The sequence below is a fragment of the Oryzias latipes genome, chromosome 18 (genome assembly GCF_002234675.1).
Source record: "Oryzias latipes chromosome 18, ASM223467v1".
NCBI lineage: Eukaryota > Metazoa > Chordata > Actinopteri > Beloniformes > Adrianichthyidae > Oryzias > Oryzias latipes.
This window is the reverse complement of record NC_019876.2, coordinates 14669671-14697173: the sequence shown is the minus strand read 5'-3', so window position 1 is coordinate 14697173 and position 27503 is coordinate 14669671. Positions and strand designations below refer to the sequence as shown.

The window sequence follows — 27503 nt, the reverse complement described above, 5'->3', positions numbered from 1 at the left end:
GTACATGGGTACTGAACAGTGCAGGTGCAGATTCCTTGTATGTCTTGCAAGATAATCTAATATATAAAATAAAATGGTGTAAAAACACAGAAGTAAACAAGATTTTTTGACAAATCCATTTACATTTTGGTTTCATAAAGTTCCACCCACTGTTGTTTTCCACAACAAATAATATAAACATTATTAAACAGAACATTATTAAAACATTGTACCATCCTGTATGGTCACACGTCTTTGCAAAATTCTGTTTCCACACACTGGATTGGTAATAATTCCAAACTTTAATATGGATGAAAAAATCTTTTTACTTGTCTTCACAATGAATACACAATGAATAAACCAGTTTTTATTGACTCAACTTGTAATTTAGGACAAACCTTAAAGAAGAAAAAAACAGCTGATGGGGAACTGGGGTTATTTATAACATGACAATTTTAGATGTGTGGCGGGAAAAAGTCTAAGATTTCATTTACAGTAAATGAATGCAAATGTGAATAATAAATAGAAAGATTTATTGTTGATCTGTGGCAAATGTTCACTTCTGACAACAGCCTGGATGACTGAGAATCTTTACAGTCAAATAAAAAATATTGTAAAAAAATTAATAGTAAAAATAAAATGTATTTAATATGTGTTCAATATTTATAATAACTTCAACTGAACTCCTAAAATAGTGATAAAGCTAGAGAGGGAAAAAAAGAACTTCAACTCAGATTATTTTGGGGGATTTTATTTTGAAGGCCTTCCTACTTCCGTTGTAGTGTCAATGAAAATTTCCTAACTATTTAAGTATTTAGCTCAATAAAAGAAACTATGATAAGCCTCTTGAGGTTTGAGCTTGTTTTTAACAAAAGGTGGCACAAAAGGAGGTGCCAGACTGTTTTGTCACTTCCCACATTTGAATATTTGATTGGCCTCTACTCCCACCTAGTGCTTCATGTTGGGACAAGTTGATTTGATATTTTCCAGTCAGAAAAAAAACCCTAAAAAGTATTATTCGGAAATTAGGGTTTTGTATTTATTGATGTGTAACTCATTAATCTGTGATTCTTTTTGTCTAGGTTGGGCTTCTAGATTTACACAAAGAACACTTTTAGTCTTAGCAAGTTAATTTACTTTCTGCATTTTATTGTTTAGGTTATAGCATTTCTTACCAAACCTTGGTTTTTTTTTTAACATTCATTCTTATTTTTTATGTTTGAAAGGTGACATATATGTTGTCTGATATATTTCTCAAATAAAACACATTTTGCCGTTTTCTAAAGTATATTTTAACTATTTTTTGATTATAGCAGATTATTACTTGGTAATAACTATTAAACTGTTTTAGAAATAACTGATTTATTAATATTTTTGCTCTATTATCACCAGTGTGCCCATTTAACTTAACTGATTTTAGTATCAGAGGGTTCAACTGTATTACATTTTTATTGATTTATAAAAAATATCATAACATAGTTTTATTTATTCATGTATTTTAGGATTTTTATTTTTATATTTTTGCTTTTAATTGTAAACCTGTTACTTATTACTTTATTATTCCGGCAGATGGGGTATTATGAATGAGAAGTAGACCCGGTTAATTTGACAAACGTGAGACACTACTACAGCTGACAGACATGCCATCTAAATAAAATGGTTTGAAATATACATTCATTGCTAGAAAACAAAATGCGCATTTTCCCCATATGTTTGGAAGTTCTCATTATTTAAAATAAGGTCAATAAAAGGTGGATCTATTTCCCCTGGATGCCCTTATTGCGCAAAGATACTGCGGCATTTGATTTTATACAGTCGGCAGCCGCAGCTCACGGGTGTATCACTCCGCCAGCAAAGGAAATGCTCCTGGACCAATCACATTTGTGTTTACACCGTCACCTGTCAAACACACACCCTCTGCTACATTTCTCTCTGAAAGGTATGGTTCTTCTATTTATTGCAATATTTTAATTTTAATACATAAAATGTTTTTTGTCAGAGTGGAGTTCCGAAAAGCGTATCAGCAGGTTCGCATATTAAAGGGGAAGAGGGCAGGGACAGAAAGGTTAGCGCCCCAAAAGCTAGCGAGTTCGAGCAGGGTTATCCATCCCCGCTAAGGCTTGCTTTTTAGCCGATTATCTGGACGTACTTGCGCCTAATCATCTCTAGCTGAGGTCGGGGCACAACAATGCGGTTAGCCCCACGGGAGCAGGCCAACGAATGTTGTAGAGCGCGTGCTCGCCGTCGTTAGCACAGAGGTTAAATAGAAGAAAAAAAAGCTAACGGGATCCATGCAGAGCATCATTATCATCAAGCTAGCAGCGAAGAAAGAGCGCACGTTCGCCGAGACAGAGGCGCTCCTCGAAGCGGAGCCGCGCGGTAGCGCTGAGCTCAGAGCCTCCCAGGATTAAGAGCCTGTGGGTCTGCAGAGAATTAACATGGAAGGATGGAGAGGAGCATGCTGGCATTCAATGGCTTCACCTTAAGCACAGTTACATTAGTGAGGGATGAAATATAAGGCTTAAAGTTACCCCTAAAACCACTGCAGCTGGATTGTATCGAAAACTGTATTTCATAAATAAATAAAGGTTCTAAAAGTATGACTAATAAGCTAAACACAACTAGTTTACATGAAGATGAGGAGCTATGATAAATACGTTTTGTTGTACACAGATAAACCACATGAAAAATGATGATTTTGTGTTTTTGACGTGTTCTTGTAACATTTTTCTGATAATGGAGGACATATATAAAGAAAATTAAGCTAAAATGTGCATTATTCAAATCGTCCTGAATTAGGAGCAGATGAAAAGATTCAGTTTGAATATTTGTTATTTAGAAAGTGTACTGGGTGGGCCACAAGCTCCCTGCTCTGCTCCATTCTGATGCATCCACTTGCAGACAAATAAATCCATGAACGTCTTTGTTTTCCTCGTTTGAGCTGGAATCTGGATCAGAACTGCATGGCTGGATAGCTCCAATATTGTAATGTTAAGGTTGGAGGTGTGAGGGGCTGTAAGCTGGAAGCAGACTATGTAAACAGATGGGTGACAGGAAGTGGGGGTGGGCTTACTCTGCCTACAACTCAGAGGTGAATTTCTAATAAACTGCTGCTGCTCTGCAGAAACTATGTCAAATATACCAACACTATTTTTTTATTATAAAAAAATCATAATTTATAGACCACTGGGAACGCTTTGAAAATATATGAAATGATGATCAGAATGTGTGTTTAAGGACTATTGGGTTTCTTCAGAGCTCGATGAATCAGGCTTCCTTAAGTAGAGCAACAACTAAAACATTTGGCTGCTTATTACTGACAAAATACTTAATCAATTCAATTACAATTCCTGAGTTAAAAGTTCAGGTTTCACTTTGACTCAGCTGTAGGGAATATAGATAGATTTGCTTAATTTTGATCCAAAATCAAATTTCTTTGGGTATAAAAATAAGTATCCTCAAAAATAGTGATCAGGAGAGGAAAATAATTGAACTTGTATTAATAAAATTATAAATTCTTCCCATAAATACTAACAGAAATTGTGTTTTTTTTTGCCGCCTAAAAATAAACTGAAAAGTTTTAAGGGAGGGCAGAGGCTTTAAATCATTTTTGGGTGTGTGGCAATGCCAGCCACTGCAATTCAATTTATAATTTTAGATATTATTTAAGACAGTATTTTATTTTGTACCTTGTTTCCTTGTTGTTTATTTTGAGACTCTTTTTATGGTCTTGCTAGAAATAATTTAATTTGAATTGAATTTTTAAGCACGTCCTGTTCCAGGAAAAAAAAAAAGACTGTTAAAATGGTTTAAGGATAAACCAAAAGGTGTTGCGTAGTTCATTAAAAACCAGTGTGTCGGTGTTTCAGTCCCAGTTTGGCAGCTAAAAGATCTGCTGTCTGGCTGAAGAAAGCCCCACGTGGCAACATGCCGGTCAAATGATCGACTGCTAACCGGATCAGATGTCTCACTGGATCTTAGAATCAGTGAGTTTGTCCAGGAAAAAGGGAGGGGTTGAATACTTTATTATGTCTTTGACAATTAGTTTGTGGATAAATGATCATGTTGGTCAAATAATGTAGGAAATGTCTTCATATATTCTCAGCTGCTGATGCGTCCGTCGACTTCCTCTCATTTCCTAATTAGCTTTAATGACTGCTGCTTCTGTTTCTTCAGTAAGAGGCGAGCGTTCAACCTTCTTCTTGCAGCACAACAAGATTTGAACTCAAAAAAAGTCCTTTAACATGAAATGTGGGATCTCCTAGATGGAGGAATGGGCGTGTCTGTTTGGCAAAACGTGTCCCACCCTGTCAGAGTTGGGCATTGAGGATGAAGCCTGTGGCTGTCTTTGGGTTAGTTGACAAACACACTGATGCAGGAGTGGAGCCGTTTAGGAACAGCAAAGCATCTCTAATGCAGATGAGACACATGGAGATGCTCCGGCTGGGAAATTAGAGCCGAGAGTCCTCGGAGTTACAAACGTTCCATCAATAATTAGTTTGAGAGTAAAGTTTTTTTTTGAAAAAGGAAAACATCACATCAATTACAATGTTGTTTTTGTGTGTAAAGAATAAATGTAGTTATTGCTGCATTTGGGTATTTTCCAGAAAATCTGATATTTATTTTTTTATTTATTATTAACAGAGAGGAGAAACTTGAATCACATCGCATTAGTGAAAGCTCCACTGATCTCTGCGTGTTCACGGTCTTCACACGGAACATGTGGCTTTCAGCTTCACCTTCATCCCCCTTTGTCTTCCTCCTCCAGGAGCTGAAACACACACTCACACTGAAGCGTCTTAGGTAGCGGATAACTGGACGGACTCTCTGGCAATCGACCCTTTTGCAGGTAAGCTGAAGCGACCCATGTGGCTCTGTGTTTCCATCTTCCACTCATGACTTCTTCCATGCGTATTTCTTGAGTGAAGATCCATTTGACAGGTGTGTTACCGCTTGTTCACTTTGTTTTCAGAAGTGTATTAACGATACCTGTCAGAGGAATATGGAAGCATCTTGTATTTAATAAAAAAGAAAACAGTGTTTTTCATTCCAAATTTTTGAATCTTTTCGTTCTAACTTTAAGAACAAATTATATATGAATTATATTGACCAGTATGAATTGTTTGTTTTTGTCTGTGAGTCAATGGCGACATCAACGTTAAGCACTAAGCAGCGATGTTGTGGCTGTGGTCAACTTTGTGGCACCTAGACTGTTTTTCAATACATTTGTTCAATGATTTTCCAGAAGTTTTTTAACTTTTCAATATATTTTGGTGTTTTTTGAGATTTTTTTTTTTTTCAATGTAATGTTTTTTTGGTTTTTGATAACTTTATATGTGATTTTTGAGATCGTTCTTTATTTTTTTTTATTATTTTTTTTGAAAGCTTTTCAATATAATTTTTACTTTGTTTTTTATTAAACCTTTTTTTGTTTGTTTTTTGAAGATTTTTTTCCTGTAGTTTTAACAAATTTCTTTGTTTTTGTTTTTTTCTCTCTTAATTTTTTTGAGTTTAATTTTTTTAGTGCTGCAACAGTTGTAATAAAGCGAAAAGATAAGGACATGTCTACAACTTGCATTACTTGAATACGCTAGTTCACTCTAAGGGGAAAAAGTAATGTTATAAGGGATTTCTGGGGAGTTTTTTTTTAAACAACAATGAGATCTTTGGGAGGTTTTTGAGATTATTTATGGTGAGTTACTGAGAAACTGATATTGTTTGTCTGGGATGTTTTTGTGTACTTTATTGACGGTCCCTGCCTGCCTCAGCAACTTCAAATGGTTGTTTTTCCTGTTTGCAACCACAAATTAATGATATGATATGACTATGCAGTCACAAGACTTTTGTGTTCACAAAATCAGCTCTTTCTCATTCAGTACTTAGATAGATAGATAGATAGATAGATAGATAGATAGATAGATAGATAGATAGATAGATAGATAGATAGATAGATAGATAGATAGATAGATAGATAGATAGATAGATAGATAGATAGATAGATAGATAGATAGATAGATAGATAGATAGATAGATAGATAGATAGATAGAATTTATTCCAGACTCATGGTCCAATCAATAAAAAGCAGTACACAGACCCACTACATTAAAAAGGCACAGTCTCAAGAATACACAAGTTTAGGTACAGAATATGAAAAAATTACAACAGTTAATAAAAAATTAATTAATTAAAAAGGATAAGAATAAAATAACAAGATAAAAAATTACTTACTATACAAACCACACCATTAAAACATTAGTTACAATGACAAATAAAAAGACAGTCCCTCCAGTGTTTCCATAAGTTTGACTGGAAGCGTATGGCACTAAATCTAATGTTACTTATGGCCAAGATGAGAGAATTCTCTGAAGCATTTAGTCTGCAGATCGACTTGAGTGAGCGCATGAAGCCCAGAGAGTGTTAATTCTTAGAGAAAGGAACAGCTCACTAGCAGTTGTCCTCCTTGGCTTATTTAAAAGCACTTTTAGCGCATCGTTGTACGCCACCTGCAGCTTCCTCACACTGGCACTTTTATAGTTTGCCCAAAGGTGAGCTGTATACATCTGCAGTTTCTGCAATTTCCATCTTTCAACTCCTGGACGCGCTCTTGATGTGCGATTTGCCGTCTCTGAGGTTTTCAGGAGTAGCGTGTTTGTTAGAGACTTTAATTGGGGGGTCTCAGGTGTAACTCCCAGCACCCATGCGGCTTCGCAAAGCTACAGAGGCAGCGGGGGCCCTCAGGGGCGTGTAGAGAGCAATCTAAGAAAGTGCACTTAGTGTTCAGTTAAAGGAAGGAACATGACTTGCATTGTTTTGTTGTCTGCTGCTAATCGGGCTTCGTTGGGTTTTGCTTCACTCATGTGTCTGTATCAGTAGATAAGTGGAATAAGTCTTGAACCATGAGCTCAGTGGCTGTGTTGACCCCAGAGAGCTTTGCAGAGCACCGCAGTGGTCTTAAGGACCAGGACTTAACAGGTAACCTCCAATCAATTTGCTACCAGACGCTACTGTCTTTTTGTTAAAACATCTAAGTGGTTCATGTTAAAGCTGTTATTTTATTTATATATTTTTTGTCTTCACTGGGCTAGGCTGCGTCCCTGAGGATGAGGCCTACATCCCCACCTACCTGGAGGCCTTCCCCCCGCTGCCGGAGAAAGGTACACCGGGGGAGAAGACCGGGGAGCCGGCTTCAGCCTGGGGAAGCAAGATCCGGCCCATCAAAGCCTCCGTTATCACACAGGTCAGATACCCTATACACATTTAAAGACCCACTCTGAGGAAAATCGTGGTTTTAACAGGTTCTTGTGGCATTTTTCTGATGATGGAGCACATTTATTAAGAAAACTGAGCTCAAAATAGAATTTCTGATTACTAAAAACGGCATAATCATGATTAAAAGACCACTGGGAACACTTTCATAATGGATCGAATGATGATTAGAGTGATTCTTCAAAATAACAAGATAAATCATATGCCCTTCACTGTCTTGAAAATCCGACCCAAACCCCTCCAGGTGTTTCATGTGCCGCTGGAGGAGCGCCGCTACAAGGACAACAGCCAGTTCGGGGAAGGAGAGGAGGCTAAGGTGTGTCTGGACATCATGCAACGAACAGGAGCGCACATCGAGCTGTCGCTGGCGAAGGACCAAGGCTTGTCCATCATGGTTACCGGAAAACTGGATTCTGTCATGAAGGCTCGCAAGGAGATCGTGGCTCGTCTGCAGACTCAGGTAAACTCCCACCGCCAATGCTTACAATGGTTTGGTAGACGTCAATGATTGGGTAACTCATTTTTAACATTATTCAAAAAACAAACAGGGTGAAAATCACTTATTATTGCGTTTGGGTTAGATTTAGACATGAACACATCTTATTGCTTCTGTTTCCCCTTAAGTTTAATCATGTCAGCCTTTGATTAACAATGCGTCTCTGCTTTTTTTTCCAAAAAACTTTCTTACTATGGTATATTTAAGAAATAAAGGAATTTTTAAGAGATATTACAGAGAAGATCTAAAGTGTATGTTTTGGGTTTTCATCATGCAGACTTCATGCTATGACATAAATAAAGTGCTGCAAACAAAGGAAACAAAAAAATTGACTTTTAGTGCAGAGAGCTCTATTTTGTATCGTCATAGAAACATTGTTTTTGGAAAGATCTGTTTAAATAATTCCCTTGAGTTTTAACCTGTGGGTCAGATGTGTCTTCACAAACACGTCAGAGTTGATCTTTTTGGGGTTATTCCGTTCCTGTTAGGATGAAGTTTGGAAAACATCTTTTAACTACAGTAAAATTTGGCCTGCAGACCGTTTGCTTTCTGTCTTTTCAAGAATTTAGCTGCAAATTTGCTGATTTTCCTGTCAGCTGATGTATTTTTATTTTGTTCATCAAGTTGTTGTCATTGATGTTACCCAGAAAATAAAAGACAGGATACAGAGAGAGGAAGTCTGGAGTGACAGAGAAGAGCGTTGGAGTTGTTCAGGACATAAACGAGAGCTGGAAGGCAGGGGTGAGATGTTCTGTAGATGTGACGGAGGAGTTAAAGGTAAAGGTGGGGCTGCACCAAGGATCAGCTTTAAGCTCCTTCTTTTTGGTTGTGGTGATGGACAGAATGACTGATAAGGTTAGACAGGAATCTCTGTAGACCATCATGTTTGCAGATGACACTGTGATGTGTAGTGAGAACAGGGAGCAGGTGGAGGAAAATCTAGAGTGGTGGAGGTTTGCCCTGGAAAGGAGAGGAATGAAGGTCAGCTGCAGTAAGACAGAGAATCTGTGTGTAAATGAAAGGAACTCAAGTGGAACGGTGAGGTTACAAAGAGCAGAGGTGAAGAGCTCTGTGTGCGAGCAGGTTTGAACGGGTGGAGGAACGTTTTAGGCATGATTTGGGACAAAAGAATATCATGAAGAATGAAGGGAAAGGTAAAGAAGACTGTGATGAGAGCAACCATGTTGTGGGTTTAGAGACTCTGAGAGTCAGGAGGCAGAGCTGGAGGTAGCAGAGATGAAGATGTTGAGGTTCTCTTTGGGAGTGATGAGGAAAGAAACGATCAATAATTAATATATCAGAGTAACAGATCATGTTAGATGTTTTGTAGATAAATGGAGGGACACAGATGGAGATTGTTTGGATACTTTGAGAGAAGGAACAGTGATGATTTTGTAAAAAGATGCTGAGGTTCAAGCTATCAGGAAAGAGGCCTAGAAGAAGATCAAAGATGAGGTTCATGGGTGTAGTCTAATGCATAGGGTTAGATGTAGGTGGGTGATTCACCGTGGCAACCCCTAAAAGGATCAGCCAAAAGGTAAAGATGAAGAAATGCCCATTTTTCTGTACAATTATTATGGCGTGATACAATTCCAACATTTTGTTATTGTTTTTACTTAAAGCGTTCCTCTTTTCTTTCAGGCATCGGCTACGGTCGCCATTCCTAAGGAGCACCATCGATTTGTCATCGGTAAGAACGGTGAGAAGCTGCAGGAGCTGGAGCTGAAGACCGCCACCAAGATTGCTATTCCACGCCCCGAGGACCCAAGCACCAGCATCCGCATCACAGGCACCAAGGAGGGCATCGAGAAGGCTCGCCATGAAATCCTGCTGATCTCTGCTGAGCAGGTCAGTCAGGGCAGATTCAATCGACTCTTTTGTTGGTCTTAGAGGGTAATCCTCAAATACACCAATAAAGGAAAAGTTACCAACAGTAAGGTGTCATCAGCATATCATTGATTGGTAGAATTGTCCAATGCTGTTGCCAGGTAAATGTGGACCTTACAGTGGTTGCCCGGACGATAAACGGAGCAGCCAACGAGCTGCTTTGAAAGACTATTGGATGTAAATTAAGCAGGTTATACATTTTTAGAATAAAAACAGGTTTTATCTCTAAAGGTTTTATGCCTGTTGTTAAGATACAGAAGAAGATAAGAAAGATAAAAGAAAGATATTTTACCCTGATCTTGCATCCATGCTTTTCTGAAACCTTAATCAGCGCTAATGTATGTTACTAAAGCTAACTGACTATAAACATGCGCAAATTGGATTTGCGATAATAAATTCACTTAATGGAAACACGTCAATTTAGAAAAATCTCGCATTTATTGAAAATGCGAGATAAAAGTTTTTGTGCTTTGAGGAAGGGATTTTTGAGGCGATCACCATGTGATCAACTCTGCACAAGAAACCAGTTTGCGTCCATTTTCTTAACCCGCTGGGTTGCCAGAGACTCTCCCGGCTACTTTTGGGTAAAGAAGGGGATAAAGCAGGGGTCGGGAACCTTTTTGGCCAAGAGAGCCATAAACGCCACATATTTTTAAATGTAATTTCGAAAGAGCCATACAATAATGTAGTGTCCTTTTCCCACACTGAGACTTAACCTCTTTTAAGGTTCTTTATTCTGGTTAATGCAGGCTGTAACAAATGCCGTAAATTAATTCAGCAGCTCCTGAATCTCTCCCGCCGAGACGAGAGCGCTTCTCCCAACTTTATATTCCCCTGCTCCCGCTGCCCTCCCATTTCCCTTATTCGGCCCATAGCTGAACCCCATTGGTCCAAATTAACTAACAACAGGCTGAGCGACAGAACTGAGGGCCAATCAGATCTCTGCTTGATGCGTTCAAGGAACTCCAGAACTTTTAACGCGGCCCAACAGCCAAGTTAAACTCAGTCCGCGACAATATGTTTAAAACTAAATATTCAAGTGAATGTGTGCATTTGATATAATTTCAACATTTTTAAAGGACAATAAGTCTGTGGATTATTTTTAATAACATTGTTATGCTGTTGTTAATAAATGATGAGTATTTCTCGTGGTAGTTTTGCTGATGGTCTAGTCTGGTTGATACGTGGTGAGTTTCTGCTTCATGCAGGCGTTGAGACTTTAAACGTGATCGTAGGTCTGACTGTTCTGTAGATGTGAGACAGACTGCTCACATGCAGACGGGGAGCCAAACACACACTCACTCGCTGTAGTGAGTGACGGGCAGCAGGTTTTACGTTTTTACAATCCCTGCGCGATTCACCTTACTGACCGAGCCCACAACTCCACCCTCACCCTCTGCTTTCTCCCTCTCACATCCCGTCCCCGCTACTGCGCGCTCTTTCTCAGAGACGGGAGCGCGCAGTTTTAGGCACGGCAATTCACAGGTTTCCGGGTGGTACAAACTCTGTGAAATAATAGATAATAGTAAAGTGATAATGCTGGCGCAGATCCTTCTCTCCAAGCACTGCTACTACTGTGCGCCTCTGGCATCGCATCGCGCCCGAGAAGGACTGGTCTAATGAAAAATAAAAAAATAAAAATGTGTCTGCGAGCCACATGTGACCATCAAAAGAGCCATATATGGCTCGCGAGCCATAGGTTCCCGACCCCTGGGATAAAGCCTTGACAGGGCGCCGGCCTGTAACCAGGGCCCATGAGGCTGGAGCGACCCCGATCGCTTCGCCGGGTGGCTCCTGGGGGGCTGGCTAGCTGGCAGAAAGAGAGCTGGTGCAGGATGGGGAGGCAGCCAGCTCAGGCTTCCTTATGATTATGATCATTGATTATGATCTGATGATTTTACCGATTTTTTTGGTCTTATTTTCACATAGACAATTTAAAAAAGATCCTCTAGTTTGGTTCTTGTCTTAATTTTTCCCCTCTCAAACTAACGTGGGTCACAGAGACACGGAAGTAGCGGTGGATAGCGGCTTAATTTGCAGCAGGAGGGAAGCTCACAACACCAGAAAGATCTCATGAACATGAAGATGGGGTTACCGATGCTTTTGTGGAGCTTTTAAAATAAATAAATCCAATCTCTAAACATCCTCAGAGTCTTCCATGCATTGTCATGAAATGTGGATGCTGTAAATCAAGCTATGTTCACATCCATGGTTTGTTTTTATATGCATAATTATGATTAAATGAAAACAGTTTAATTGCGAAACTGGTTTTTTTTCCAACATTTGTAGAATTTCAATAAAGTTTTGCACAAACGTGCAATGGAAGCACAGCCATTGTAGCTACGTTTGTGGTTAAACTTCAGCTTAGCTAGATATTTATTTCCATGATGTCTGAGTCCGAACCAAACAAAGGGTGTAAGGAGGGGCCCAATGAAACACTAAAGTCCCCGACAAGAAGTGGAAGTGATGAAACAAATCACTCAGCAGAAAGTGGCTCTCAACGTTGAGCTTAGTAAGATTTATCAAAGCACTGTAAAGGGCCATTTTTAGCATTAAAGACACACTGTCAGAATTATGATGCTATGTTTACACTGCCCTGAAAAATGCACTTTCAGGCGACTACTTTCTTTCATTTTGTTGAAACAAAAACATTTCCTTTGTGAAGAATTTAAATAAAATGCTATAGCTCAATGCAAGGTTTGTTACAATAATAATAAATAATACATTTTATTTATAAGGCGCCTTTCTTTTTTTAGAACAGCTTTATTCCAAAGAACTAAAAAATCTGCTTGATTTCCTCTCATCTTGTGCTCTGTGGAGTGACATCATTGTTTGTGGAAACGGATGCTCTTTCACTCCTTGTGGACAGGACAAGCGCGCCGTAGAGCGTCTGTCTTTGGAGAAGGCATTCCACCCCTTCATTGCAGGCGCCCACAACCGGCTGGTGCAGGAGCTGAGCCAGGAGACGGGCGCTCGCATCAGCATCCCGCCGCCGAGCTTGCCAAAGGACGAGATCGTCATCACAGGAGAGAAGGAGGCTGTCGCCCTGGCGGTCAACCGCATCCGAGCCATCTATGAGGACAAGGTGTCCGTTTAATCTGTTTTTTTATTATTTAGAATTGAAAGATTTAAATATTGGTTGAAAAATAAAGATATCAACTGTAAATAAAAACTACAAATCTTCTTTCTCTTTCCTTCCTCCACTTCTTTGCCCTCCGCTACCGTTTCCTTCACTGAGTAATTCCAGTCTTTGTCTCATGTTTTCTGTGTGGCAGAAGAGGAAGACCACGACTATCTCTGTGGAAGTGAAGAAGTCTCAGCATAAATACATCATTGGTCCAAAAGGCAACACCCTGCAGGAGATCCTGGAAGCCACTGGAGTGTCTGTGGAAATGCCCCCGCTGGATTCCAGCTCAGAAACCATCATCCTAAGAGGGGAGCCCGACAAACTGGGACCTGCACTCACCCAGGTCTATGCTAAGGTCAGCTGAGAAAAAAAAACAAACACCTAAAAACGAATGAAATGAATAAAAGTCAAAGTTTAGCCTCGTGCATTCTACCATCGTGCAGTTCACTTTAATGTTAATTTGACCAAATCTGCTTCAGCATAAGTGACCAAACTTTTACTCCTAAGTTTCTGTCATGACAAGCTTCATATTAAATGGTGTAATCTGACTGGCAGTTTATGGATGAAGACCTTGTGACTGGGAGCATTTTCATCCGTGTAGGCAAAGAGTGTGATGGTGGTGGAGGTGAGCGCCCCGGCGTGGCTACATCGCTTCATCATCGGCAAAAAAGGCCAGAATATCGGACGGATCACGCAGCAGCTGCCACGAGTAAGGGAGACTGTGATGATGGCCTGAAGGAGAGAAGTCCCATCCTTCCTCTCAAATGAAAACACCTTTAAGGGGCATGAAAACAGTTTTTTAAGTATTTCCAGTGGTCTTTTATTTTATTATTATGCTGTTTTTAGCCAAAATAAAAAAGACTGATGTCATTTTCTAGAAAATGGCTCCTACAAAAGGGGCAGTAGTTCGTTAGAAATTCACCTCTAACTTGTGGGCGGGACCGTTGGCGTGGAGCAACCCCGCCCGCCCTTCTCCTCCCCAGTGCTTAGACTAAGAGCATGGAGCATAGTTTCTACGTCACAAAGATTTGAATGGGAAAATGCTTAGAAATGCATTTCCAGGCTTAATTTTCTGACTATATGTTCTCCATCATGAGAAAAATAGCACAAGAACATGTTAAAAACACCAAAAACACATATTTCATCAGAGTGGGTTTTTAATGAAAGAACTAAAAGCCGAAGTTATATTTAAAGGGCCTATATCATGCAAAATTGTTTTTTTTTTAGCTTTTGAGTGTATTATAATTTTCATTCCTCTCGGGGGGAAAAATAAAAAATCAAAGCGTTTTTTTGATCCGTTCACGCATTTCTCTAAAAACCTGCGCTCTGAGCATCAGCCCCTCCTAATCCACGAAAACAAGCTCGCATTGTAACCATTGACTGTAAAATCAATGGACAGCTCAACCCCCCCCCCCCACTCATGGTGAGGTATTTTTTCTCATTTCGCGAGAGCCGGAGGTAAGGCGTTTTCTACAGGTGACGTCACGCCTCGATACGTCCGTTGTTTTTACATTCTATGATTGTGACATAGATAAGTGAAGAAGGAGGAAAGCTGGAGCTACAGCTAGCAGGGATCGGGAACGCTTTCCTTTAGGGAACGCTTTCCTTTTATAAGCACAATATGCACATTCATCTTCGCAATAGTTCGGATTTTGTTTGTTTTTGTGGGTGAAACTCAGACACGCTGCCGGGGGGGGGCTGACTCTAGGATGACATCATGAAATGGGCGGAGTGAATCCTCAGAGATTATGTTGTTTTACATCCGGGTTGGAAAAGAATTCAGGACAATAACTCACATTTTTAAAAAAAAGAAATGTGTTCTGCAGTGTGCTCAAGGTAAAATATCCTCATATACATGGATATAGAAGGCTATAAATGGCCTAAGAATTGCATGGTATAGGTCCTTTAATATTTTTCTTGCCTGGAAATGTCCTAAAAGTCTTTGTTGACATTCAGGTTCACATTGAGTTCACGGATGGCGAGGAGCGCATCAGTCTGGAGGGGCCGACAGAGGAGGTGGAGCAGGCTCAGATCCAGATCCAGGAGATCATCAAGGACCTGGTCAGTCTACACACAAACACACATCTGATTCTTTAACTCTGTAGGAATCCTTTACATACGATTTATTCGCTTTTTAACATCCACAATGATTTCTGACATTTTTAAACACGTCTTCATATGTTACATATGTGCATTGTTTGAACTTTCAATGGGAAGTCTCTTCTGATCCTGTGTTTCATGGATGCAGCTGGTGAGGATGGACTATTCTGAAATCATCATAGACCAGCGCTTTCACAGACACCTGATTGGTAAAAACGGAGCCAACAGTGAGTAGTTTTGTTGATGTTTACAGGGAATGAAACCAGCTGTGTGTTACGTCCATGTGACCTCCATTGTAAGTGCTCACTACAGGAAGAGGGTGTGGCTGAGAGACCTTCTTGTTCTTCATCTTATTCCAACACCCTGCAGTTAATCGGATCAAGGAGCAGTACAAGGTTTCTGTGAGGATCCCTCAGGACTCGGAGAGAAGCAACCTGATCCGCATCGAAGGGGACCCCAAAGGGGTGCAGTTGGCTCGCAGAGAACTCATTGAGATGGTCCAGAGGATGGTGAGAAGTTCATTTGTTTAGCAGATCTGATGTTTAAACCACTGAAAGTCCCTTTAAAAATAAAAACAATGTCGGTTTGTTGATTCTTAGGAAAATGAGCGCACCAAAGACCTGATTGTGGAGCAGAAATTCCATCGAACAATCATCGGGCAGAAGGGAGAGAAGATTAAGGAAGTTCGGGACAAGTTTCCTGAAGTTGGACACTTTATTTTAACTAATTAGTTACAATAAAGTTTTTATTTTGATGGATTTTTTACTGAATTTATATCGTTTCTACTGTTTTTTTTAGGTCATTATCAATTTCCCCGACCCGTCACAGAAGAGCGACATCGTCCAGCTGCGTGGGCCGAAGAACGAGGTGGAGAAATGTGCCAAGTTCCTGCAGAAAATCATTGCAGAGCTGGTACGTCCGCCCGCTTTCTTTCTGCCTCGGCTTCGTCTCTGTCTGTGCGGACTCACCGCTGCTCCGTCTTCACACAGATCGAGAACAGCTACTCGCTGTCGGTTCCCATCTTCAAGCAGTTTCATAAGAACATCATTGGAAAGGGCGGTGCAAACATAAAGAAGGTGAAGCTTTCTACACTTAATTATAAGAACGCAAAAAGTTCAAAACTTAATGCGACGGCGCGTTTTGTATCATTAGATCCGGGAGGAGACCAACACCAAGATCGACCTGCCAACAGAGAACAGCAACTCTGAGATGATCGTCATCACAGGAAAGAAGGTCAACTGTGAGGTGGCCCGAGATCGAATCCTTGCCATCCAGAGAGAGCTAGTAAGACAGTAAACGCTTTTCACTCTTCCTCTGCTCGTCCTTTATCAATGGTTCCCAACGCCTTGAAAAGAGCCAGCGAGGAAACAGACTTCAAAATAAAAGACAGGTGCATATAACAGACAATAACCAGGAGTCCTTACTTGAAATATGGATTTATTGTGACAGTTGTTCCCACAGATCAGAAAATAATGCATATTAATTATCCATTCAATTCCGCAACCGGCTGTCTAAGGTTACAAAGATGCTAATAAAGTTGCTCAAATGGTGGATTCACCTTTAATATTAATTTCAAAAAATACCACTTTTAGTGACTTGTTTTTTTGTATTTATTCGTCGCACCTTAAAAGTCGGATTTCTTTGCTTCCTCTCTGACAGTTATGGGTTCAGAGAAAATCTAGATCACATTTTAATGGTTCCTATAGTGTACAAATAAAGTTTAAAGCACCTGCAGATAATTTACGGAGGATGAAGATAAAGTTAACCTTTAAAAGTTAAAGAAAACTGGATGCCAAAATTTTTTTATATCATTTTTTAAAAGAAATATTATAAAATAATAGGGCCTATATCGTTTCTTTTTAATATATACAGGCCTATATATAAACCAATATAGGCCTATATTGGCCTATATTGTTTTTTTTTTAGCTTTGAAGTTTGTCTTAATGTTAATTCCTCACGCAAGGAAACCTCAAAGCAGTATGTGATCCATTTACAGTAAACCCTTGTTTATCGCGGGGGTTACGTTCCAAAAAGAACCCGTGATAGGCAAAATCCGTGAAGTAGAAACCCCTATTTTTTTTAACAATTATTATACAATTAAATACTCTGTTATACATTGAAAAGAAGAACAAACCATTTTACAGGCTCAAACATTTGTTTCACAAATCAAAGTACTTTAAAAACGTTTTTTTTTCAACAAATAACTTCTGTACAGTACTGTCAAATAATAATTTTAATCATCAATGTGAACAGAAGGCTTCAAATCGCGGAGATTAGCCCCGCCCACCGCGACCCGAGAGTAATTGAATTAAACCGGAGAAAATTTAAAATGATCATGAAAAAAATACAAAGTACAAACGGACAAATAGTGGCTCAGGTGTATTTCAATGCTCTTCAGTCTGAGAAGCTGCAGTGTTTTCTCCTTCTCAAGCCCGCGGTGCAGCTGTGTGTGTTTGTTCGGGAGAAGAACATAGTGATTGACAGTTGTTGTCGCTCTTTTTCTATGGGTTTTAGAGAAACAGGAAATTGCAAGATGATTTGCATGTACGTAATTTGGAAAGCTGATTTACGTACGTGTACATATTAAACTGCAACATTATTGACGCGCAGGTAGAGAAGAAGCGGAGTGACTTTTTTAGCCAATCAGAATGCAGAACACAATGCACGATGCAAATCCGTGAAGTAGCGAAACCGTGAAAAGTAAACCGTGATATAGCAAGGGATCACTGTACTCATCTTTGAGCATTCCTCTGTAAAACCTGCTCTCTGAGCACCAGCTACTCAGATTGATGTCACAATGTGAGGAACAGCCCCTTCCAGGAAGAGTCTGCGCTGTCAGCACCGCCCCCATGCCAACACAGGGCTAAGTCGCTTTCTCTTTATGAGCACAATGTGCACATCCATCTTTGGAAAAGTTCGGATGTTGCAGACACACTGCCGAGGCCGACTCTAGGATGATGTCATGAAATGGGCGGCACCCACAAGAAACAAAAGGCGGAGCTTCAGAGATCGAGTCGTCTGACTCCTGAGTTAAAAAAGAACTCTGGAAAATATCTCATATTTCATTAAAATTTGTGCTTTTGTGTGCCAAAGGGACTATACTGTACATGGATATTGGGTTCTCTCTTCTTTAGCTTTTTTTTTTTTAGTCATTTCTCTTTTACTTACGTTTTTTTTGTCTATTTTATTGTGCAGGGCTTATTAAATTATTTAATTGTATACATTGGGTTTTCTGCATTCTTGTTTTGTTTTTATGTACAGCACCTTGAGCTGTTTTGTACATGAAAGGTGCTATATAAATAATATATAATATTATATAATAAATAATATAAAAAAAATACATTTTAATTCGAATTGTTTACTATACTAGTAAATAAAAGTCTGAATAATTGAAACTTTGGTAAATATGATTCAATAGTCTTGCTGAAGGACATAAACTCAGCCCTAGATGTCTGAGGTTGGGTGGCGCACAGGGGTCCTTTCGCTGCATTATGGGTGGAGCCGCTGGACAGCAGCCCCAGCATCCTCATCTGCTGGAAGGGCGCCCATTTTTTAATTTTTTTTTCAAGCATTCTCCAACTGTGAGCCTCAAATTTTCTCCTTTGTGGATCCAGGCCAACCTCAAAGAGACAGAGGTCACCATCCCCGCCAAGCTCCACAACTCCCTGATTGGCTCCAAAGGCTGCCTGGTGCGCTCCATCATGGAAGACTGCGGCGGCGTCCACATCCACTTCCCCTCTGAGGGCTCCGGCTCAGACAAGGTCACCATCAGAGGCCCCGTTGGTGAAGTGGAGAAAGCCAAGAAACAGCTGCTGCAGCTGGCGGAGGAGAAGGTCAGCCTTTAAGAGATGCTTCAAAAGATTTTGTAGTGGCAAGAAAAGGTAACATGGATTCACGTCCGCTTCCCGTCTGCCCGTTTCAGCAAGTCAACAACTTCACAGCGGAGCTGCAGGCCAAACCGGAATACCATAAGTTTCTGATTGGGCGAGGCGGAGCCAACATTCGCCGCGTGCGAGACCGGACAGGAGCACGCATCATTTTCCCGTCGCCCGACGACACGGAGCAGGAGCTGATCACCATCGTAGGAAAAGAAGAGGCTGTGCGTCAGGCCCAGAGGGAGCTGGAGACGCTGGTCAAAAACCTGGTAGCTGTCCACAGGAAAAATCTCAAACATGGTTTTCTCCACTGCCACTCCCAATAGAACCGCCTTTTCTTGCCCAGGATGACGTGGTGGAGGACAGCATGGAAGTGGACGTTCGCCACCATCGCCACTTTGTGTGTCGGAGAGGTCAGGTGCTGCGGGAGCTGGCCGAGGAGTACGGCGGCGTGGCTGTCAGCTTCCCTCGTACGGGAGCCAGCAGCCAGAAGGTCACCCTGAAGGGAGCCAAGGACTGCGTGGAGGCGGCCAAGAAACGCATTCAGGAGATCATAGAGGACCTGGTAAGTACGGTGGCCCTGAAGGACAAATCATACCAGCAAATCACTCAAAGCAAAACGATATTAAAGATGACGACAATTAAAAAAGCAAAAAAGAATAATAAAAAACATTAAATTTAAGGAATCAGAACAAAACTCCACAAAACACAATTAAAAAAAATGAAACGAAATAAAAAGTAAAAATTGCGGAAAACAAAACTAGAAGGTCCTGTGAGTCATCGCTGATTTTTGACGTAAGAATGTTTTCAAATGCGTCTTCAGTGTCCACATACTAATAAAAATAGTTTGACTAGTACGGAGCAGATCCATACGGAGCCAAATACGGAGCCTGTGTCCTGACATTAAAAAACTGAAATATATCTTGTTCCCACAAATTAATATCTCGTTCCCACAAGATAATTCATCCTAAATCTTGTGATATTTTTCTTATATTCATTGAGAAAATAATAAATTGATCATTCTTGTTTTTCTTTTTCCTTTCTTGAACGGCTGCGGGTCACAGAGACACGGAAGTTACCGCTGAAAGCGGCATTTGCGGCCGGATGGAGAGCATATCCGTGTTTATGAATGACTTATGACGTGAATAATTATTGCGTACGCACAAATTAATTATTTGGAGGGAACAGAATATTATCTTGTGGGAACAAGATATTAATTTGTGGGAACGAAATATATTTTAGTTTTTTAATGCCAGGACACGGGCTCCGTATATCCAGTCTCACTTGATGCTAAATAACATTCAGTTGTCATGATGGACAAACATTGTCATCCAATCAGCAGCGTCCCATGATAACGACCGTTTCTGGTTTTCGTAAAAAGGAAAACAAAAGTAATTTCAAAACAAAATGTTACACAACGAAGCAAAACTGATGGAAGATTTATCTAGATTTGGCAAAATGAATGCACTCTGTATAGGAGACACGGCACAGAGGAGATTGATTGAAAAGCAAGCAAACATCAGCAGGGTTTAGAAGGGTATACACTTTTATTTTCAGGTTTTATTCACCTGTTTTTCGACAAATTTCTCAAATGTTTGTAGTCTCTGACTGCAAACAAACTCCAATTTATCCCCTGAAACGATGTATGTTGTCTCTTTCTTTCTTTCTTTCCTTCTTCTGGATCAGGAGTCCCAGGTGAGTGTGGAGTTGGCCATCCCTCAGCGCTACCACCGCGCCGTCATGGGGCCTAAGGGCTGCCGCATCCAGCACATCACCAGAGAACACGAAGTCCAGATCAAGTTCCCCGAGAGAGACGACAGCGCTGCAGGTTAGAAACACAACATGTCAGAACAATGCCCTGGGGGAACAGCAGAGCAGCAGGCGGTCGAACGAAGCCGAGTCTTTATTGATGGTCTGACGTGGTTTTTAACCACCATAAACTAACATAAAGCTTAAATATCATCTTTTGACCTATTTTCCAAGCGTTCCCAGTGGGGTTTTTATTATAATTCTGCACTTTTTTGCCAAAATCAATAAATCAATGTTTATTTCTAGGACATAGTTTCTGTAGAGCGGCAGGAATTCATCAGAAATTCGCTTGGGTCCCACCGATTGTAGCACCTACAACACCATTGCAAGTTTTTTCCAACGGCATTTTTCTGTCGGCTCTTCATCCACAGTGATATAAACAAAGACAAACTCAGAAATGCAATTTAAAGTGTAACTTCCTTTCTACATGTCGACCATCATTAGAAAAATGCTACAAGAACATTTCCAAAACACTAAAAACTCTTTTCAATAGAGTTGGGTTTAACATAAGAAAAACACCATCAACTCAAAATTACAGTAAAAATACATTAAGTCAAATCAACTAGTTTGTTTACCTTGTGACTCATGCTAAAGTCCATAACTTTATTTTACAAAACCTATTATCTTCATAACTTTCTTTGCAAAGCGTCTGTTTTACAAAACAAAATATCTCACGTTCAAAAATGTTGTCAATGTCAAATTAAAAGGTGTTGTGTTTTTCTAATATTTAGATTAACCCTTTTTTTTTCAAAAAAAACAACCTAAGAATTTGAATGCAATTCAGCTCAGTTTTTTTAATCAGCAAATATGACGTCACCCATTTGGCAAAGTAATAATCTAATCAATACGAACGTCTTAAAAAAGCCCCCCATGAATCCACTGAGTTCTGGATCGTTTACAAAAAATAATTTTGAATACCTTTTTCTCAAAAGAGAGATCTATTTTTACCACTCAAGTGAGCATAGTGGCATGCTAGTTTTTTGCAGAGACTTCTGGGAAATTTCAAGACCACTAGATTTTGGAATTGTAGATTCGGCCAACCCCAAAAACAAAAAAGGGCTGTATGGTGCACTAACCGGGGATTTGTGAGTAAATTCTGACACAACCAATGTCTCAATCTAACAGGTTTTTGGATTTTTAGTCTTTTTTTTAAGGAATAAAAAGCTTCTTTCTTTAACCAGCTGACCTAAACTCACAGGTCAGGAAGCTTTAGTGCAGGAGAACGGAGACGTCAGTCTGGAGACCGAGTTTGTTCCCCGCAAGTGTGACATCATCACCATCTCTGGACGGGCGGAGAAGTGCGACTTGGCTAAAGCAGCTCTGCTGGTACGGAAGCCTCACTTCATTACAAACAGGATACGGGCGGGCGGCTGGAAAACCGTCTTCCGCACCGTGTTTTCCTAACTCCTCCTCTTTTTAGGCGCTGGTGCCCATAACGGAGGACGTGGAAGTGTCTTACGAGCTTCACCGCTACATTATCGGCCAGAAAGGCAGCGGAATCAGGAAGATGATGGAGGAGTATGAGGTTTGTTCGTATCGTATCACACAAAATCCACTAAAGTTCTGCTACAAATATGAGGTTTGGGAATGAGACACAAAACACCCAGGATTCATGTCTGCGGACGTCCAATTTTAGGCAGGATATGACATCACCCAACCTCCACTTTTCTAAATAATAAAGGCTTGGATGTGCAGGTGAACATCTGGGTGCCGCAGCCTGAGAAGCAGCTGGACGTCATCAAGGTCACGGGCCTCGCAGCCAACGTGGAGCGGGCCAAACAGGGTCTGCTGGAGAGGGTGAAGGATCTGCAGGCTGAGCAGGAGGACCGGGTAAAACCAGCACAACCGTACCCACCAATGTTTAGGTTTTAGGTTTTTAAAACGGAATTTTATGCTAAAAAAATTCTTGTCTCTAATAGGAATCCAGATGTAGCATTTTGTTTTATTGATTTATTTTTTCATTATTTGTTTTGGAAGTATTTGTAATACGAGCACTGTTTTTTTTTGACAAACACAAGCAGCTTTTTTTCTGTCTGCTCCTGAGTCACAGCGATTTAAATAAAAAATCAAAAACAATCTCAGAAATGCAATTTGAAGTTTGAATTTTCTTCATGAATGTCCTCCGCCAATCAGAAAATGTTAGAAGCACGATTTTCTTCGTAGTGGATCTATAAGGATGATTCTCAGAAGCCTGAAGGTTTATTGTGTGAAACGTGGAAAAGCCATTTTGGATTTTTCTGTTTTATCTCAGGCTCTGCGGAGCTTTAAGGTCACCATGTCCGTAGATCCCAAGTTTCATCCTAAGATCATCGGTCGCAAAGGAGCCGTCATCTCCCAGATCAGAAAGGACCACGACGTCAGCATCCAGTTCCCTGATAAAGGAGACGAGCAGCAGGTGGCCGACTTTGCAGATTTTCTTAAGGGAAAAGCAGAATTATGTTTTATTTTGAAAGGAACTTATGTGTTGTTTTGTTTGGTTTTTCTGCTCGGATCCTTTTTGTTTTCTGGTCACAATCTGCTAACCAGGATCTGATCGTCATCTCGGGGTACGAGCGGAACGTGGAGGAGGCGCGTCAGGCCATCCAGCAGCTGGTGGCCGAGCTGCAGGAGATGGTGAGCCAGGACATCCATCTGGACCCGAGGACCCACGCTCGCATCATTGGCGCCCGGGGAAAGGCCATCCGCAAGCTGATGGAGGAGTTCAAGGTGAGGCGCTGCGACGTATCCCGCGAGAAAGAGCGAACGAGGAGGTCAGAACCGCCACTGATGGTCACTCTGTTTGTCCAGGTTGACATTCGGTTCCCCCAGCCGGGTTCCGACCAGCCCGACAGAGTGACGGTAACGGGTCTCCCGGAGACCATCAGCTCTGCCGTCGACCACCTGCTCAACCTGGAGGAGGAATACGTGAGTTCAGCTTTGTCTTCCTCCGATCTTCTCTCCGTGTGCAAAGTGTGACGACCCGTTTGGTCCTCAGATGCTCAGCGTGACGGAGACGGAGACCTTAGCGGCTTACATGAAGCCTCCGTCTCGCTACGGAGGGGGCGGGGGCATAGGGATGGACGACAGCAGCGGAGGTCCGGCTAAGGGCTTCGTGGTGCGGGACGCTCCCTGGAACGCTGCTGGGAACAAGGTGGGAGACGGTTTCAGCAAAGTGAAAAAGGAAATGACCCAAAGCTGCGTCTGAATTCCCTCACCACGCACTATTTAAGCAGGGCGTTCGCCATTTTGCCTGGGAGTCCGAATCTACAATTCTGGTACAGATCAGTGGGAGGTTCTGTACTGAGATGCAGAGAAAAACAAACACGACCTACAACTCTTCAGTTTTTCTCCCTATCTGATTCTGAAGGAAGTTTTATTTTGGAAAACCATGACTCATTGTTGACGCATGTCAAGTCACTCGGTAACGTCTTAAAATTCCATCCGCTACTTTCTTGAACTGGATTCACCAAGCTAGCAAGGTTAACAAAAAAAAAACAAACATATTTGGAACATTTCTTTTCGCAGAAAAGAGCCAACGAGGAAACAGAAGAAGAACCTTCAACTTCAAAATAAAAGAGAGCTGCATCTAACAGACAAAAACCTGGAGTCTGTGCTCCAACTATGGATTTATTGTGACCATAATAATAATGCATAATATTCAACCTCCAGCTGTCTAATGTTACGAGAATGCTGTTAATAAAGTTATTCAAAATCATATTTTATAAGGCCAAAGTTGGGCTCAGATTATTTAGCTTCCACTTTGACAGTTAAGGGAAAATCAATAGATCACACTTGAATGGTTCCTTTATGAAATTTACTAATAAACTTAAAGCAGCTGCAGAAATTTTACTGAGGATAAAGATAAACTTTCCCCTGAAAAGTTAAGAGAAAATGGGGACACAAAAAATAAATAAATGAAAAAGTTCCAAGAACACTGCCATAGAAATTACCCAGCAGTCCCTGCAAAAGTCTGCATTGATGCTCACTTTTGCATTGCATTTGAAGGATCTTCCATTTAAAATATATATTTACATTTGTTTTTTATAAATCATCCAAATTTTCATCGTCAGAACACAAATATTTTCATTAAATGCTCGTATTTATCAGGTTTTTACATTAAGAAATGGGAAACGTCAATTGTTAAAGTAATAATCTTGTTTTCCCAAAAACTGCTGGACGGTCCTGCACTTTTTATTCCTGCATAAAGACAGTGATTGCTTTTGTGTCTGCAGGCTCCTGATGTGAGCAGTGCAGAGGATTTCCCCACATTCGGGACAAGTGTAGCTCCAAAGCAGACGTCCGCCTGGGGTCCAAAGAAGTTCTGAAGCTTTTCATCGAAAGACAAATCCACAAAAAAAACTCTTGTAAATGGGACAAAAATCTTGAATCAAATTGCTGCTCACCCCCCCCCCCCCTCCCCGTCTCTTTAGCGTCCTTTTTTTTCTTCTTTTCTGCTCTCCGACAACCAGCCGCAGTGAATTCTGGGAGATCTCCCTCTGGTCCTTTTCTTATCTGTCTTCTCTTGCTATCGTCATGGTTCTGCTCTGCCTCGTGGTCGCTCCGCCCCCTGCCGACGCTTCTGCCCCCTGAAAGTCCGTCTCTGCTGATGATGAGGCGGGAAGTGGAGCGGCGGGAAGTGAAACGGCGGGAAGTGAAACGGCGGGAAGTGAAACGGCGGGAAGTGAAACGGCGGGAAGTGGAGCGGCTACGTTTTCAGGAAAGTGACGGGTGTTAAACCTTTAAAAAAAAAAAAAAAAGCTGTATGTTTTAGAGTCTGACGAGGCTTTTTTTCCAACAGCAGATGAAGCAGAAAACAGAGGTTTGCTTTGTCACGACCCTCATTTTTAAAGCAGCTGCTGTTTAAAGAAGAAAAAAACAACTTCTTTAATGACTTTTATTTATTAATTTATAGTAAGGATTTCTTTGATTTGACCTCAGATCTGCTGGCGTTTCCTTTGTTTTTGACTCAAAACGTTCAGTGATGGAAGTTGTCTGGTTTATTTATTGACCAAAAGGAGATGTTTCCTTTCTTTTTTTTAAAAAAAAACAACAAAAAACACAACCTACTGTGATCATCTGTTTTTATAAAAGCACTCACTGTAGCTTGCAACTTTATGTACGAGCGTGAACGGTGCGCTTCGGGCTTTTGGGGAACGTGTTCCATCCACTGTACAAACTATTTTTTTAAACTGTGTGGGACTTTCTTGTGTTGTTGGTTTCTGAACTGTTATGCGAGTTAAGAATGTGTGTGTGTGTGTGTGCTTGTTGAAGTTTAAGGTGTATATTTGAATGAAGCTCAACCAAACTTTGACCTCTTTTTTCCGTCTGTGTCTCGTCCGTCAGTCGCTCTCCTTTCAGGCTAACGTTCAAACGTGCTGCTAACCTTCATTCCACCTTAAAAAACGCTTGCAGTCATCCTTTAATTTCTATGGGGTCAAACCAGGATCAGCTTATAAATAAATGGAAGACCAGATTGTACATTTAAATTTGAAAGTAGGTGTTGTGAACAGGAAGGAAAAATGGAAAAAGAAATCTATAAACCCAAAACTATAACCAAATGAAAAATGTTTATTTGTGATTTTAGCAACAATTTTTTGTTTTTTTTTCCCCCCATTTTTTTATTTCTCTCATTCTTCACTTTAAGACCTCAATTTACACATTTAAATTTTTAAACGGAACGACATTTTTTGCACAGGGGGCGGGGCTTTGAGGCTATCGTCTACCGGGACGTGATTGACAGGTGATAGAGGTTATGATGACATCATTTCTGCTCCCAAACAGGGGATGACAGAGGCAGCAAAAACAAACGCTGTTCTGGAGCAAAAGTGACATCACCATCACCGCCGTCACCTGGTCATGGCCCCGCCCCCACGTGAAATTAGCCAATTTTCTGAATTGAAGCTGATTCGAGAACTGAAAGCAAAGAGGAAGAAAAATTAAAAATGAAAACAGTAGCGGTTACAAATGAACATCATTTTTCACTTGGTAACAGTTTCTGCTTTAAAGTTTTTTAAAATTCTAGTTTCAACTTTACTTTTTTTTTTCATCAATATTTATTTCAAGTTTAAGATTTTTTTTGTTTTTAATTTCCTATTTTATTTTTCTCTTTTTTAACATTTACTTTGAAATGTAAGGCACTTTCAATTTTTTTATTTTAAAATGAACATTTTCAATGTTCCCTTCGAGTTTACTTTTATCTTCAGTCATTTTAAAATTTCTTTTTTTTCAAATCTTCAATATTCTGTTCAAGTTTATAATGTGAACTTTTACATTTAAATGTGTTTTCAAATTAAATATTGTTTTCAAAGTTACAATTTTATTGTTCACATTTTCACAGGTCAGACTTTTTAAAAAGTTTTTTATTTTTTATCTTCAATATCTCTGATATGGAGCTCTGGCTCCATACCTTTAAGTTTACAATGTGTACTTTCCGATTTAAAGCTATTTTCTAATTTCCTTTTTTTTTTAAATAATGTTTTATCTTTCAAATATTCTACATTTCTTTTAAGTTTTTAATGTGTACGCCAGAGTTTAAATGTTTTTTTTTTTTTTTCAAGATTTACAATCTGGTTTTACAATCACTTTAAAATGATTCTGACACATCATAGATTTCTTCCCAGTTTTCTCACTTCGTTTTGTAGCAAAAAAAACTTGAATTTATTGTTCTTCAAATAAACTCCTGAACATTTTTTAAACGTCTACAAATGACTCAAATCTTAGTTTCTTAGGGTCTACTTTGTGCCTGAAGCAACAAAGGAAAAGCTGAAAAATGTTCCTGTCAGAGTTGCTTATATAAAAAAAGCCATTAAAAAATCTAAGTTGGGGTTGTAACCCTTGTACTATCCTAGGCACTTTAACGTTGGGAGTTGGGTCATCTAGACCCACTAGACAGTGCTCTGAACCTTTTTTCTTCAATGATTTGTGATCTTCACTGGTGTCCTTGGATTACATGAAATCTTTCCACCGCCTAGCACTGTCTAGTGG

General features: G+C 40.2%; 1 protein-coding gene across 2 annotated transcripts; it reads left to right on the top strand.

The window, feature by feature from the left end:
* The first annotated feature begins 1813 nt into the window (after positions 1-1813).
* On the top strand, positions 1814-27208 carry LOC101163851 (vigilin). Of its 2 annotated transcripts, none has more exons than XM_011487506.3 (28): positions 1814-1918; positions 4748-4828; positions 6854-6952; positions 7066-7217; positions 7491-7706; positions 9384-9590; positions 12499-12714; positions 12905-13111; positions 13358-13465; positions 14713-14817; positions 15005-15083; positions 15226-15365; positions 15456-15560; positions 15655-15768; positions 15846-15932; positions 16009-16140; positions 18471-18689; positions 18779-19000; positions 19078-19296; positions 20418-20559; positions 21739-21866; positions 21961-22065; positions 22236-22370; positions 22792-22935; positions 23067-23246; positions 23328-23444; positions 23515-23670; positions 24752-27208. In XM_011487506.3, exons 3-28 carry the CDS (start codon positions 6877-6879, stop codon positions 24842-24844), a joined length of 3804 nt encoding a protein of 1267 aa, XP_011485808.1. In that variant the 5' UTR covers positions 1814-1918; positions 4748-4828; positions 6854-6876; the 3' UTR covers positions 24845-27208. The 2 variants fall into 2 exon arrangements, with proteins under 2 accessions (XP_011485808.1, XP_011485809.1); XM_011487507.3 differs by having other exon boundaries at positions 6851-6952.
* The last annotated feature ends 295 nt before the right edge of the window (positions 27209-27503 follow it).

Bases quoted from the DNA above. Each gene is read 5' to 3' on its own strand.
- LOC101163851 (XM_011487506.3), top strand. From the start codon at position 6,877: ATGAGCTCAGTGGCTGTGTTGACCCCAGAGAGCTTTGCAGAGCACCGC. The intron at 9,591-12,498 runs GTCAGTCAGGGC...CCTTGTGGACAG, and splicing joins TGCTGATCTCTGCTGAGCAG to GACAAGCGCGCCGTAGAGCG. The intron at 19,001-19,077 runs GTAGCTGTCCAC...TTTCTTGCCCAG, and splicing joins AGACGCTGGTCAAAAACCTG to GATGACGTGGTGGAGGACAG.